The sequence below is a fragment of the Callospermophilus lateralis genome, chromosome 5, assembly GCF_048772815.1.
Source record: "Callospermophilus lateralis isolate mCalLat2 chromosome 5, mCalLat2.hap1, whole genome shotgun sequence".
NCBI lineage: Eukaryota > Metazoa > Chordata > Mammalia > Rodentia > Sciuridae > Callospermophilus > Callospermophilus lateralis.
In genome coordinates this window covers 121,128,374-121,143,305 of record NC_135309.1, presented here as the reverse complement: position 1 = coordinate 121,143,305, position 14,932 = coordinate 121,128,374, and the positions used below count along the sequence as shown (strand labels likewise).

At 38.2% G+C, this 14,932-nt stretch overlaps 1 protein-coding gene across 1 annotated transcript; it reads right to left on the bottom strand.

Annotated features, from left to right (window-relative positions):
- Positions 1-1,135: 1,135 nt before the first annotated feature.
- On the bottom strand, positions 1,136-7,030 carry Plk2 (polo like kinase 2). Its single transcript, XM_076856125.2, has 14 exons — positions 6,657-7,030; positions 5,956-6,063; positions 5,697-5,813; positions 5,379-5,508; positions 5,077-5,164; positions 4,508-4,603; positions 4,206-4,404; positions 3,969-4,116; positions 3,517-3,614; positions 3,078-3,207; positions 2,591-2,831; positions 2,342-2,471; positions 1,981-2,091; positions 1,136-1,842 (listed from the first exon to the last, which is right to left on the bottom strand). Exons 1-14 carry the CDS (start codon positions 6,915-6,917, stop codon positions 1,651-1,653), a joined length of 2,049 nt encoding a protein of 682 aa, XP_076712240.2. The 5' UTR covers positions 6,918-7,030; the 3' UTR covers positions 1,136-1,650.
- Between the last annotated feature and the right edge of the window lie 7,902 nt (positions 7,031-14,932).

Sequence of the window (14,932 nt, the reverse complement as noted above, 5' to 3'; positions counted from 1 at the left end):
AGCAAAAAAATAAGATTCTACTTTTGTATACTTAGTTTTTACTGAATTTTCTTCAGCTATTACTATAAACCATTTAACAAAGGCTGACTTTGTGTACATGGCTAGAGAACACTGGCCAACAGAAGTTAATGTAAGACTGGTAAAATGTTCATGACAAATTTGATTTTGAATAACAAAGTATGCAAAGTGCAGAGTTTGTAACAATTTGAGAAAAATTTAAATGTACAACTATTATTTCTGTACTACCCTGTATAAGACCAAATGTAAACATAGTCTTAATCTACATGATAGTATTTTCCTTCTAGTGGAATTACAATTGAACAAAGAAATTATTTACATCTTATGAAGGTCACTATAAGTTCAGAGTAACAGGATGAGCAGCTTTTCTTTATACCTATTAAAGAGTACATTGTACTGAAAGAGAAAACCATATCAGATTTGCTTCTTGGATAATTTACAGTTTAAAAATTGGGCCCTGAAACATAGTTCCCATACCTCTTTGGTTCCCATACCTCTTCTCAACCACCAAAACCCAAAAGGAAATTAAAATGACTTCCTTTTAAAGCATTTCCTACTACTGGAATTATGTCCTACTATTGCCAGCGGCACTGGAAGTGTTTAGGCAAGTTTAAGCTGAGTAATACATTTAGATGGTGTGCATATTATAAAGCATAGAATTTTGCTCATGATAAGATAAACTTCCTGTGCCTCTTGACACCTAATAACAGACGTCTGTTTATACAGGATTAATTTGCCTTTTGGTTCTAAGTTAAAAGAGTTTTAAGGAAATACTTAAGGTAGAAATTGGTTTGGGATTTAGTGGAGGCCAGTAGTTTAGTTGAAATAAATAGCATTTTTGTTATAATCTTCTCAAGAAAGTTTATAATTCAGAAATTGAAGACTGACTTCCTAGAAGTTATGTTTATAAATACCAAAGAGCTAACTTTCTAGTATGCCTCTGTACCTAATGTCACGCCAAACAGTCCCAAGAATCGACTACAAAATGAGATGTGCCGTGATGCATTTTACTAAAGACAGAGACCACTATTTCTGTTTTTTCATACTCTTTATTGCCAACAGTTTAAAATGGTCAACATAAAAAAAAACATTTCATAATAAATACTGCTCTTTGGGCTGTAATAAATAAAAAGTTTATTAACAAGGAATGCACTTTTCCAGCCACAAGTGTATTCAAAAATAAACAAACAAACAAAAAAATTATATATGGCCAGTTCACAGTTAAGCAGCCAAAAGCTGCTCTGATTACAGCCTTTAAACAACATGGGAGCTTCCTCCCTTCTCCCTCCCCTTCAGGAAGTATATTCACAGTTCCAAGTCCTCTGGCTGAAATGCTCTCAACAGAGAGAAGTTAAGAGTCAATGCATCTTTCTGTAAAATTGACTGAAAAACCTTTTACAACAGGTATCTCAAGGAAACTGCATTCTGATTCTCTCTTGGATTGTCCAAAGTCAAGAAGTGTTTGCCTCAGCCTGGTCTGGTTCCACACAGTCCAGTAGGTCACAGAGGAATTTTTTCGTACCACCACCTGTCCATCTTTTTCAACATACTCTAGATCATTCTACTGGCTTCCCCATCGATCTCACAGTGGAAAAGAGGAGTCCCATAGGGTCCATTGGAAAAGTCTTTCTTTCAGTTACATCTCTGTAAGAGCATGTTCAGGGCATATTCCATTCGATTTTTTAATTCCAATGAACAGCCAGACATCAGCAGAGTTGTCAGTCTGAAAGTTGTAGATATCCTATCTTCATTGATATAAGTGAGAAGGTATTCTTCATTTTGGCTACAGATGATTATTTTTGTATGGTCATGATAGAAATTCACCTTAAAAAATAAACACAGATGTTAGATATCTCTAAATATTCAAGAATTAGAAAAGTTTAGTCAAAAATTAAACTGGTTAGGTAACTACCAACTTTTTTTAAGGACCTGAACATGTACTTCTACAAAGGGTTCATTTACCTGAAAGGTGCCATCATTAAAAAGCATCATTAAGGCTTTATCAGATTTTAGCCACTGAAGGAGGTAGAGCCGAGGTCTTCGAATATCAGTCACGCTAGGGATATCCCCACCCTAGAAAAGATTAGAAGAGGGTGTTAATACATATGAAAATTTTGCAGTGTACATTCTATTCTTCTAAGATGACTCTCAAATTAAGTAAACATCCAAATGGCCTGAAGATTCCTGGTTCCACTTCCCAGAGATTCTGATTCAGTAGATCTAGGATAGTGAGAATCTCTATTTCTATCAAGCAGTAAGTAATGCAGATGCTACCGGTTTGTGGACTACTTCAAATATCACTGTTTCAAAGCACAGTACTTACATCCATGAGGTTCTCCTCCATGTAATGAGAAAAGTATTTCAGCACCGTCACTTGACTAATGAATTGTTCAGGGGCATCTGTTGCTGGAAAAACAGAGCACTGGCCAAGCTCTGCATAATAGTGAACTGTTCTAAAAATCAGGAAAAAAAGAAAAGGAAAAAAACAGAAGCAGTTAGTCACTGTTTTCAGATTTCTTTAGTGTTAAGACTAGACAAAAAAAATCAGTCTTCATTAATTGGATGCACTTACTTTTTGTCTGGAAGGAGGCTCATGTGAGCACCATTGTTGAAAAGGACACCTACAGTGTGGTCTGAGAGCTGGTATCCAAAGCCATATTTGTTAGAGTAATCGACCCATTTGGTGACCCACTGAAATGACGTGCTCAATTGCTCTTTGGGAATGCAGTCAGCTTCTGGCATGTTTTCCAGACATCCTCGAAGGACTCTTGCCACCGTGTCTGCAACACTTCCCATTGTGCTGTCTTCAAGACCTGAAAAGTTAGAGAGAGATAAGTCACAAAACCTTTAACAATAACACCTTGGGCTCTGGTAGTTTCTAAGTTTCCTTTCACTAACTAATTTTAAATTCACAGGACTCAGGGTTATTCCCTATCTTTTCCCAATTCCTCTAATCTGCTTTTTCTATGTTAAATTCAGCTACAAAATACATTGACTTCAGTTACTTAGAAGTTAGCACTGTAGTTTTATTACTTAAAATATAATAAACAACCACTTACATTCACTGCTACTGCTGCAGCTGCCAAGCGTCCCTCTCACTATCATCCGAATAGCATCTCCAATCTGCTGCTTGTTTTCTACTGCGGGGGTTCCAGATTTGGCAACTGTAGTGGTAGGTGGCTGGAGCTCCTTAAAAAAGAGAAGAGTCATGCAATAAGTCAAGTATCTAAATCAATTAAAGGTTGAAATTCCAGGTTAGGATGACATTGTGGCAATTGCTGGAAAAGCTCATCAAAAAGCAATGGACACAAGCCAGATAAAAGATAGGGCAGTAACTCAACTGCATGCATTGTTAAACTAAAAGATGTTATCTTTCCTTTCAAAAGTTAGAAAAAAATCTTAAGTAAATATGACATGCTTGAGCCACAACAAGTGCCAGTTGAAAAGAGTGGAAATGACTTAGAGTGTTTATATATATTTCCTTCTTTCCCAACATACCTCATCTATCCTATGTTTGCTGGGTTGCTGAGTTATTGAAGTCTTTTTCAAATCATGCCTAAGCTTGTAAATTTCTTCATCTTCTTTAGACACTCTATCTGTAAATCAAAGGAAAAAATTAACAGGGTCAGTCTATTTTAACAAGGTAGGAACCAAGCTAGCCATATTTCCTGCCTGTGTATTGTTAACTAGCTTATGAGCATCCAAGGCAAAAACAACATTTTATCATTGCCATCAAATGCAATCATGCAGGAAGCACATTTTAGTGTTTACAAAATAAAAAGCTATTTAATCAGGACTCAAGGTGTGGATTTATTATGCCATAAATGTCAAAGGTCAATAGTATACAAACATACTGACTGAATTATACTCCCATGAAAGTCTCTTCAACATATTTATCAAATTTAGATGTAATATTGAATACAGAAAGGGAGAGAAGTCTTATAACTTACTGTGAGTGTCAATATATCTTGCTTTGTCCTTTTTGCCACCAAAAAGAGCAGCAGCAGCTTTCTTAAAGAAATTCTTAGCTGGGCTTGATAAATGGAAATCTGGAACAGTATGACAACAGCTGGAAGAAAGTCTGTCTGGAGTGAAACCCTGTGGAGTATAGGAAAAGACCTCAGTAACCTTTCAGGTAAGTGGCATCAATAACATGTAACAGAAAATACATAAGACAGTGTACCAACCTGCAAAAAAAAGTCATGTCGAATGATGTCATCTAAACTGGGACGATCCTCTGGGTTTTTGGACAACATGCTAGCTATTAGGTGCTTAGCAGGAGCCAGCAATGAAGATGGCATTGTATACCTGGCTTCTCTTATACACCTGTAAGTTTCTTTCAGGTTTGTAGTTTCAAATGGGGGCCTTCCTAGCAGCATTGTGTACCTGTGTGAAAAGAAACATCTTTAGGAATGGTCCTAAAGGAACTCTTTAAGCATTAAAATCTAAACCACGGTTGCTTTTTAATCATTCTGGTACATTTACTTACATTACACAGCCTAAGGCCCAAATGTCTGATTCACAGCCATGTCCTTGTTTGTTAAGGACTTCAGGAGAAAGATAATTTGGGGTACCACATATTGTTCTGGAAAAACAAAATATGGAAATATTGTTAAGAAATATTCCATTGTTAAACCTATTTCTCTGAATTAACTCAATGAGGAATAAAACCTTAAAAGGACTATATTAAATTTCTATTTGATATTTAAACAACTGACATTTAATCAAGTGATGTTGGTAATTTTTTTAATACCAGTATAATTTTTGCAGTCCACATGACCAAGTATTTTTAGTGAAATGAGAACAGGGACAGTGTGACACTTTTGTATATTTCAGGAAAATATAAGACTTTTCTGTTTTCTTTAATTATCAGCTTATAGGCATATGATACCCTGTCTAATCCATAGTGAGCCCTTAATAATTCTTTCAATAAATTAACATTATTGTGGTTTACAAATTTTAATAGCCTTTTCCGAAATATTAAAATTGGAAAATCATAAAAGCATATTTGGTCCCCATGAAATGCTAAAAGGATAAGTCCAATTGATTGATTCCTACCTCCTTCTGTGTTCCAAAGGTTCCAGCCTGGCTGCCAAACCAAAGTCTCCAACTTTTAGTTCCATGGCTTCGTTAATAAAAAAGTTCCCTAGATGATAAACAAAAGAAAACGTGAATCCCCTTGAAAAGATGTTCTAATCAAGCACACACACATCTGCTTTGGAGGTAGCCAGCCAGTTGTTCAATTAAGTCATCCATTCAAGGGTGGCTTATGTAGGCTAGATCCCAATTAAGAACACTTGTAGGTAAAATGAAGAATAGCACCTCTAACTTCAAGGTCTATATTGAAGTCAAAAGCTTACCAAGTTTGAGATCTCTGTGCAAGATTTCTTGTTCATGAAGGTACTTCAGTCCAGACACAATCTGCCTGAGGTAGTATCGAACTTCTGGCTCTGTCAACACCTTTCTTGCTTTTAAGATATGAGCCATCGACTAGGAAGAGAAGGAAAAAAAGAGGATCTGTCAAAGAAAGTTATCAAAATCAGTCATTTCCCTTTGTAGGATGAATGATTAAAGTGGTATAATAATTAAATTCCACAGTTAAAATCCCAGGTAAAATGCAACTTGAATATCACATCAGTTTTCAAGAAATAAAGGTATGAAAAGGAGTTAGCACTTACCCTTCTACTACAGTATTCCAAGAGAATGTAAATGTTTTCTTTGTCTTCAAAGTAGTGGTAAAACTGCACTACATGCTTATGATGAAGAATTCTGTGAAGCTCTATTTCTTTGTCAATCTAAAAGAAAGAGCAAGAGAAGGCTTATTAGCCTCCCGTCATCTCTGAAAAGCATTGCTTACACATGCAGAAGACATTTTCCTAACAGGGTAGGGCCATCCCGGCACACAAAGAAAATACTTTGCTCAACAGTCATACACACCTTTTCCCTTTGATGAGGTTTAGCTACTCTGCTGTGAGGAATAATTTTTGCAGCGTAGACTTTGTTGTTTGTCAAATCTGTCATTTCATAACATTTTGCAAAGCCACCCTGAAAGGAAACAAAGCCGAGATGGAATTGAGCATGGCAGAAAAATGGAGGGCCGAGGTTTAAAATAAATAAATAAATAGATAGATAAATAGATGGATAAATTTAAAAATAAAAACAGGGGAAATGTGGGGTATAGAGGGTGGGCAGAAATGCAGTTCACTTTATTAAAGGTCCTTCACGAAGGGAAATGCAGTCCTGAAAACAGTCCAAATAGTTTCTCTTCTTCCTTTACAAAGGAGAGCTTTATGGAGGGGGGTTGGGACAGGGGAAGATGAAAAAATAATGTCTTAAGTGACATGTCAGAAAAATTCTCTGGGGAGCAGGTGCAGGGACTAGGTCCGGCAGAGAAAGACCGTGCTCCTACACTTGAGATGAATGTTTTGGGGCTGCGGGAGGCACACACATCCTCGGTAGCTGATGAGTAGCCGATCCTAAGGGCACAAAAGCTAGAGGAGGGCAGGTGAGAGGCCCTGTGGCTCTGGGACCAGATCCCTGAGGAGCGACGGGAGCGGGGACGCGCGGTCCTTCCCGCCACGGGTTTGCCCAGGCAGCTCTCCCTCCCGCCCGGCAGTCTGGCGCCCGCCGCTCATCACCTTTCCCAGCACTTTGCCCCGGCAGTAGCGCTTCCCCGTCGTGGGGTCGACGATAATCCGCGAGATCTCGGGTCCCGAGTGCGAGTGGTGGTGATGGTGGTGTGAGGCCGCCGGGGGCACCTGGGCCTGGGGCTGCGGCTCCTCGGGGGGCTGCTGCGGCCGCTTCTTCTTCGAGTCCCCGCCGCAACCCTTGCCCAGTGCCTGCTCACACATCTTGGAGCTGGCGGCCGGCTGGTAGGTGATAGTCCGCAAGAGCTCCATCGTCTCCTCTCTGCCCGGCACCGCCTGCCGCCGCCTCCGAGGCGAGAACACTCCTTCGAGTTGGCCCTGACCTTCCTCGAGCCCCAGTCCCTAGAGCCAACCCGCGACCGAAGCCCTCATCCACTTGTGCGAGTGAGAACGCCGGGCGAAGCCTTATATATGAGCCGGGAGAAAGGGGGCGGCACCCAAATCGGGATACGACGTCACGGACGACGCCCCGCCCATCGCCTGCCCCGGCGCTCCGGCCCTGAAGGAAGGTTCAAGCTGGTCGCTCGGGTTCGCCTTCGGGACCGCGCTGCCGAGACGCGCGATCAGGGGGCGCTCGCACCGACCCGGAGGCCGGCAGAGGCGTCCGGCGGTTCGCGAACCGCCACTCCGTTCTTCGAATGCTCCGAGCTTTGGTGTTAAAAACAGAAACCCGAGGGGCGACGCCCGGCCCCTCCCCCTGCCCGGCCGCCGGGTGGCGGGGCGGTCGAGTTGACCGGAGCCCGTTGGCGGCATGTAAATGCCTACCCCGTCCCGTCTTTCCTGACCTGCCCGCAACCTGACACCTGTGTCATTATGTGAGTGCCGGCGTCCATTGCACAGTCACGCGAGGCCGCAGCTGGCCATCGGAAGACTTGGAGCTGCTGCCAGAAATTGTTGGGGTCTTGCTGGGGGCAGTGTGGAGGGTCATGCCAGTGAAAGGCCAGAGGGCAAAGAGCTGGACTTTCCGAGCTCAGTACGGTTTGTGAATGAGAGGGCACTCCACCTCGCAGACTGGGATCACGGGAGTCACCTGAGGTCCGTCTAGCCTCTTCCCATCACCTTTGAGCGCGATCCTCTGTCGGAGGTCAGCCCTTAACCTTGGAGAGGATTGCTGGCTCCCTGGGAAACCTTGGTTCTCGGGTTGTCTAAAGACCCGAAAGCAAGGGCGCCATCCTGTGGAATTTCTCAGAAACGGGGTTAGCGGTCTGAATAGGCAGCAGTAAAGAACAATGAGGGTTTTGTCAGTGATGGTAAAAGTGTGCCCCGTGCTAATTGGGATTTTGCAATCAAAGTCATCTATGACTTATTCAGAGTGGGCTATTAAAAGTGCGTGGTTCAAATGGCTCAGTAAGTCATGTATTAGCCCTGATGCCAAGAGAGTTAATTCAAGTCTTTCAAGTCTTCGGAGGGGGGATTTGTAAGGTGAAAGGAACAGTCTAGGTGAAAGAGCTAAAACATGGCTTAATTTTTAGCTTCCAAATTTTGCCGTTCAGTTTTACTAACCTGGAAGTACACCTTTTCTTGTTTTCGCTCTGATAGCAGTGTAAATATTGTAAATAAAAGACTCTTCAATATTTTGGAATGCCTTATGTAATCCTAAAACAATTCTGAAGGAAAAATCTTGCTATTGTTGAAAAAGAAAAAATAATTTTTCCCTCTGCCCACCTAAATTCTGGCTGTGGCTCCAGAAACAGAACAGATTACAAGGGAAAAAATAAGTTTATCGACATATATATCTCATACATGTGAAAAATACATAGAGAATAAGTACCTCAGATATGGCTTAGAATTTGGGTTTAAATGCCACGGTAGCTACAACAAGCAGCAAGCCAAGGGAACCAGTAAAATTATGGTAAATAAGAGTGAGGTTTGTTATTTCTTTGTTAAGTCTCTGATTTAGAGTCATTTCTTCTTGGTATAAAGGAGATGCTCTTAAGAGTAGAGATTTCTTTTAATAAATGTGAATTTATCTTAAAAATGATAAGATGCCATTTTCAGGGCTTCTTCTGTGCCTACCATTTCTTTAAATAATTATATCAAAATAATCCTGATTCCAGAAGTGTATCTTAGGTGACATATTCTGGTCTCCTGTGGTCATATCTTGAAGTAGCATATTCTGGTCTCCCACATTATTCCCATTTTACAAATGAGAAAACTGGAGTCTAGAGAATTTAGGTAACTGTTCTCTATATTTTTCATAGATCAGCCAATCTATGCTAGTTCAAGTGCATGGGAATCTTCTTACCTAGTTAAAACAGTTTTTGTTACTAGGTTCCAGAGAAATTTGGGATATCAGATTAGTAATCCACTAAAAGTACTTAGAATAAGGGTCTATTCCAGTCCACTATCAAGTTTAGGTATATGGAGTATCAATCAAACATTTACAAAGGCATTCTATTTCAAAACTTCTAACAGTGTGGGAAGGAGGCTTTATGGGCATTACGAAATAGAAAGGAAAAGTCTTTTCTGTCACTTTCCTTTATGGTGCCTTACACAGTTCAGAGCAAGCCCAGACATGTTTGTCATAAGTGACAACAGACTTTAACCCCAAGATTATCAGGGCTTGAATAAAGGGAGGAGCTGGAAGTGGAAATGTAGAATTACCTAAGCTTTCCCTTTATTCATGAAGCTAAGGATGACCTTTGCTCTTCAGCTTTATTCAAATTTGCTTTGGTATTTGATAGACTATTGGACATTTTATGAATATGAAGGCACTTAATAAAATATTAGGCCTGTTTAAGCCTTATGGTGTCTCTTGTCTCTTACTGTGAAGATGTGATTTTTCGGGTTGTGGTGCCACCATGTGGAAAGAATGAAAATTGGGGTCTTTAGAATAAAAAGTAAAGAAATACATTTGCCATTGGTATTGAAGCTTTAATTACAATTATCTCTTTTTAAATATATGGATTTAGTGAAGAGATAGCCAAAAATCCCAGTAGGGCTTTATTTAAAATTTATAAGTTGACTATAAGATTTATATAAAATTGTAAGGGATTAAAATAGCAAAGTCACTTTTAAGAAAGATAAAAAAGACGTATATCAGCTATCCAGATCAAAAATGATGGTATAACAACTAAGAAAGCAGTCAAAGTTTTTTTCTGTCACCTTGAAAGACAAACTGACCAAAGGAATAGATCCAGATATATATAGAATTTTGATATATCTTGGAGAAGTTATGATAAATTAATAAGGAAAGATGAAATTAGAATAAAATAACTTCCTCATATAATAAAATCATACAGAAATTCACATATCATTGCATATTAGTTTTCTAGGGTGGTCAAAACAAAATACCATAGATTGAGTATCTTAACAGCAGATATTAATTTTCTTACAATTCTAGATACTGCAAGTCAAAGATCACAGAGAAAACTAGAGCCTGGAGAATTTGGGTAACTGTTCTCTATATTTTTCATAGATCATCCAATCTATGTTAATTTTCTTACAATTCTAGATACTGTAAGTCAAAGATCACAGAAAAACCGGAGCAGATCTGGTCTCTCCTAAAACCTCTTTTCTTGGCTTTCAAATGGCAGCTGCCTTAGTGTCAGGTGGTCTTTTTGCTCTATGCACATATCCCTGGTGTCCCCTGGTATGTCCAAATTTCATCCTAAGGTGATGAAAGACTGAATTAAGGCCCATCTATATGAAGACATTTAACCTTAATTATCCCTTTAAAGTCCCTATATCCAAATACAGTCACATTCGTAAGTACTGGGGATTAGGGATTTAACAAATTTGGGGAGACATAATTCAGCCCATAATGTAAGCCATATACCAAAAATCTTCAGAAGGAAACAGGACTTAAGTATCAAGAGCAAGCTTTTAAAATATTAGTGAAAGATAGCCTGGCATGGTGGTGCATGCCTGTAATCCCAGCGGCTCCAGTGAGACAGGAATTCAAAGCCAGCCTTGGCAACCACCAGGTGCTAAGTAACTCAGTGAGACCCTGTCTCTAAATAAAATACATAGGGCTGGGGATGTGACTCAGTGCTTGAGTGTCCCCGCATTCAATCCCCAGTATCAAATAAATAAATAGATAAATAAATAAAATTAGTGGAAGATAAAGAAACTAACTTTTTTTAAAAAAATTTATTGATATGTGGTGCTGAGAATCGAACCCAGTGCCTCACACAAGCCAGGCAAGCCCTCTGTCACTAAGCCATAGCCCCAGCCCAGAAACTAACTTTTTGAGCATATTAGTAGAGAAAGACTTATTAACATGCAAAAAGCTCAAACGATGACAAAAGGTTGGTAAATTTGATTAAATTAAAATGAAGGACTCTGATTCATTAAAAGACACCTTAAAGTTGAATAACAAAAGATAAACTACAAGATGCTGGACGGTATTTGCATACTGCTAACAGTAGGCATATTAAAATGTTAACACATTTACTTGAGTATTTGAGAGTTCATATATCAGACAGACCAGACTACAGGCATTTTAGACCTCCACTCAGGGGACACAGGAGCAAGACATTTGATTCCTTGAAGTGGAAAGTCCCTAGTTTTTAGATGGTGATTTCTCATTGGTAGGAACTCTAGTTAGAGGTTAGGTGGCAGTTTCTGATTGGTTAAGCTTAAGTTTGTTTTCTGTTTACATCATGATTTCTTTTGCTTTAAGTAGGAACCTGAGGCACTAGAGCTCTCATCCTAATGACCTTCCAATTACATTCTATATTTACAATATATATGGCCATAAAAATTCATACAACATATAAATAGCTCCTAAAATTGATAAAGGAAAAAAATATTAGTTAAAGACAGAAACAAGCATTTCATGAAAGAACTATTTAAAGCCAATAAACACGATGAGAGTGTCCAAGTCACTAATTATTGGGAAATGCAAATCAAGACCATTTAAACTCAGTTCATAAAAATTAGGAAGCCTAACAATATCAAGTGTTAGAAAAGATAAAAATCAACAATTTATACAATTACATATGAGAGCAAATTAACCATTCTTATGTCCTAGAAGTCAGTAAGTGAAATGCCTACATTTACCAGGAGAGACAAACAAGCATATATCATAGTTAGTAAATTGAAAAAAATTTTAAAAGCAAGTACAACACAAATATCCATAGATAGGAGAATGTAATAACTCATGATATATACCAACAATGTGATATTATATAAAAATCAATAAATGACAGATACCTATAAAATATGAATGACTCTTGATAATGTTGAATTTTAAAAGGCAAATAAATGATGATTATTTATAAAATTTCAAAATGAAATGTATTTATTTTTTCATATATATATTTTTAATTGTAGATGGACACAATACTTTTATTGTATTTATTTATTTCTGTGTGATGCTAAGTGTCTCACATGTACTGAGCTACAACCCCAGCCCTAAAATGTATTTCTTCAGACATGTACATGTATATGATTTCAAATTGTTTTTGGAAAAAAAATAAAAATGTCAAGTACAAATTTTAGAAAAGAAAGAGGAAAGAATACATAGGTCCATGTATGTTACTGTCAATGACTGAGTTCCAGGGTTGGATTATGGGAATGTTCAAAAGGGACACGCTGCAGAGACCAGTGGTTACTATGTGATGAGTCAAGGTCTATGGTTAGTCAAATGTGTACATTAAATCCAGGTTAAAGAAAATGAATTTTGATGAGCATATGATATAAAGGAAGTAACTGAATGGAACGAACATTTTGATATATTACATTAATATATATATATATAAAGTACATTGCTCAGAGGCTTTGAGGGCTAAACTTGGGCATAGTAAGTCTGAGTTGAAATATGTATCCTGAGTATCTTTGTCCATTCTTGCAGCTATAACAAAATACTTCAGACTGAATAATTTATAAATAACAGGAATTTATCACCAACCATTCTGGAAGCTAGAAATCCAAGATCAAGTTGCCCGCAGATTCTGCTGAGGGTCTGTCTGTTCCTTACAGATGATGCTTTCTTATAGAGTCCTCCCCTGGCTGACAGAAGGGGCCAGGACACACTCCCTTTTACTTCTTTTATAAGGGCACTAGGCTTTAAGTAGGACTTAACTTCTTTCCACAGGGTCCCACCTCTTAGCATTAACACATTAGATATTGTGTTTCAGTACATGAATTTGGAACACCAGCATTTGCATCATAGCTCTAGACATTTGAGGCTTCAGTCTGAAAGGTGAAAGATCCAAATCTCATTTTATATGCATCACAATATATTTAATTGATTGGACATTTTAATTTAATATCTCTTTGAAAAATAGCATAATATGTAATACAAGGTTAATTTTAGGATTTAAATTTTAAATATGTTAAGCATGTTTTATATGATGTTTATTTTGAACTATTGGCATATGGTGAAAGGATAAAAATCCTGCCAGTAATCTTTCATGAAGCTTTATATATACAGTTTTGAAATATTTAACTAAAATTAATCTCCTTTCTTATTACTTTTATCCATTTATCTCTGTAGCTACTATCATCATATCTGTTTTCTACATATGGAAGTCTTGTTTGAGAGCAAAACTTTCCCCCATTTTCTGTTAAACAAACTGCTATTACTGATCTGTTGGAGTGGATTTAGATCTCCCTCTGCTGGTCCAAAATGGTAATGTCAATCAACGCTGTGTACTTAAAGGTTTAGAACACATTATTCTTTATGTCACGCTGTATAGCATCAACAGAAAAGATAATGCTACTTTTTAAATCTTTCTTAGGGGCATGAGTACTTTATAAAGTCAATTTATTTATATTTCATAATGTTAAAATATTAAATGAATATGACACAAAAATAAGCTAAAATGTTTAGCTTATTCCTCATTTTTTTGCATTCTTTATTAAGATTTACATGAAAAATTTGTCTCATTCACATCTTTATTTTCTCACAGTATTGGGGGTTGAGCGCAGGGGTACACTACTGTAACAGTAAGTGCCCTTACTGCTCTGCCACTGCGACTTATTTTTAAAAGGGGCATGTTTCTTTCTCTTCCCCTTTTCCTTCCCCTCACTAATCTTGGAGGAAACAGGATTACTTTTCTTCCCCATCCTAGAGAGAATTATCTGTCCTCGAGCGCATACCCACCACAGGAATGAATCAATTCCGACTTGGGGGATGGCATCAGAAGACTTACAAAAGAAATAGTCCCGAATTAACAAGTGAATTATGACTCTAGACAGACAACACCTGAAATGTAATCTGCGAAGCTCCTCTTTAAAAACTCCCTGTTTCTCCTGATGGACAGAATCACAGCCTTTGGGACAGGAGTCCCCTGCGTTTCTCCTTTGCTAGCAAAGCAATAAAGACTTCTTTTACCTTTTTCTCAAAACCATGTCCATTTTAAAAATAAGTTGCAGTGCATTATTAGGTTGGCATTAGGGACAAGAAACAAGCTTTTGTTAACACTGACTGCTCAGCTATGTCCTCAATCCTTTTCATTTTTATTTTTTAAGGCATGGTCTCACTAATTTGCTCAGGCTGCCCTCGAATTTGGGTTCCTCCTGCATCAGCCTCTTGCATTGCTGGGATTATGGGTAAGCACCATCACACCCAGCTCCTCTGTATTTTTATTTTTAAAGTTTATCTTGTCCTTTTGGAGTCTTATAATTAGCCTATTCTCCACATATATATTTCTGACCTTTGTATTCATTTAAGAGCATTTTTCCAAATGTGCACTTGAAAGATAAAAACAGGACAGTTTTTTTTTTTCTTATACTATCCAGTTGGTTTGAGTCTAGACTCTTCAGAGGGTTAACAATCTTCACAGTGAAATCTCATTCACATGGAATTTTAGACATAAATGAACATCAACCAATGATTCTGTTGCCAAAAGCTCTGTCCTTGTCTCCAATGTCAATGCAATAATAAGAACATGGTTTTTAGAAAAAGGAAAAAGTTTTATTGCTCTGCTAGCAAAGGAGAAACAGTGGATTCCTATCTCAAGGGTGGTGATTCTGCCCATCAAAACAAACAGGGAACTTTTAAAGAGGGATTCAAAGACTACATTCCTTGTGCTCTCTGTTGGAGTTGTAATTCACTTGTTAATTTGGGAGATAGTCATTTCTGAGATTGTCTGGTACCATTTCCCAATTCTAGATTACTTTGTACCTATGGTGGGTATGTATAAGGAAAGATGAATCTAAGATGAGGATTAAATGTAATACTATTTCCCCTGAAATTAGGGAGGGGAAGAGATTAGAGAGGAAGAGAAAGAAACGTCTATTTAAAAAACTAATTTGCAGAGGCAGAGCAGCTAGGGCTATATTCAAAGCATAAAGTGGACCACTGTTACACTTATGTG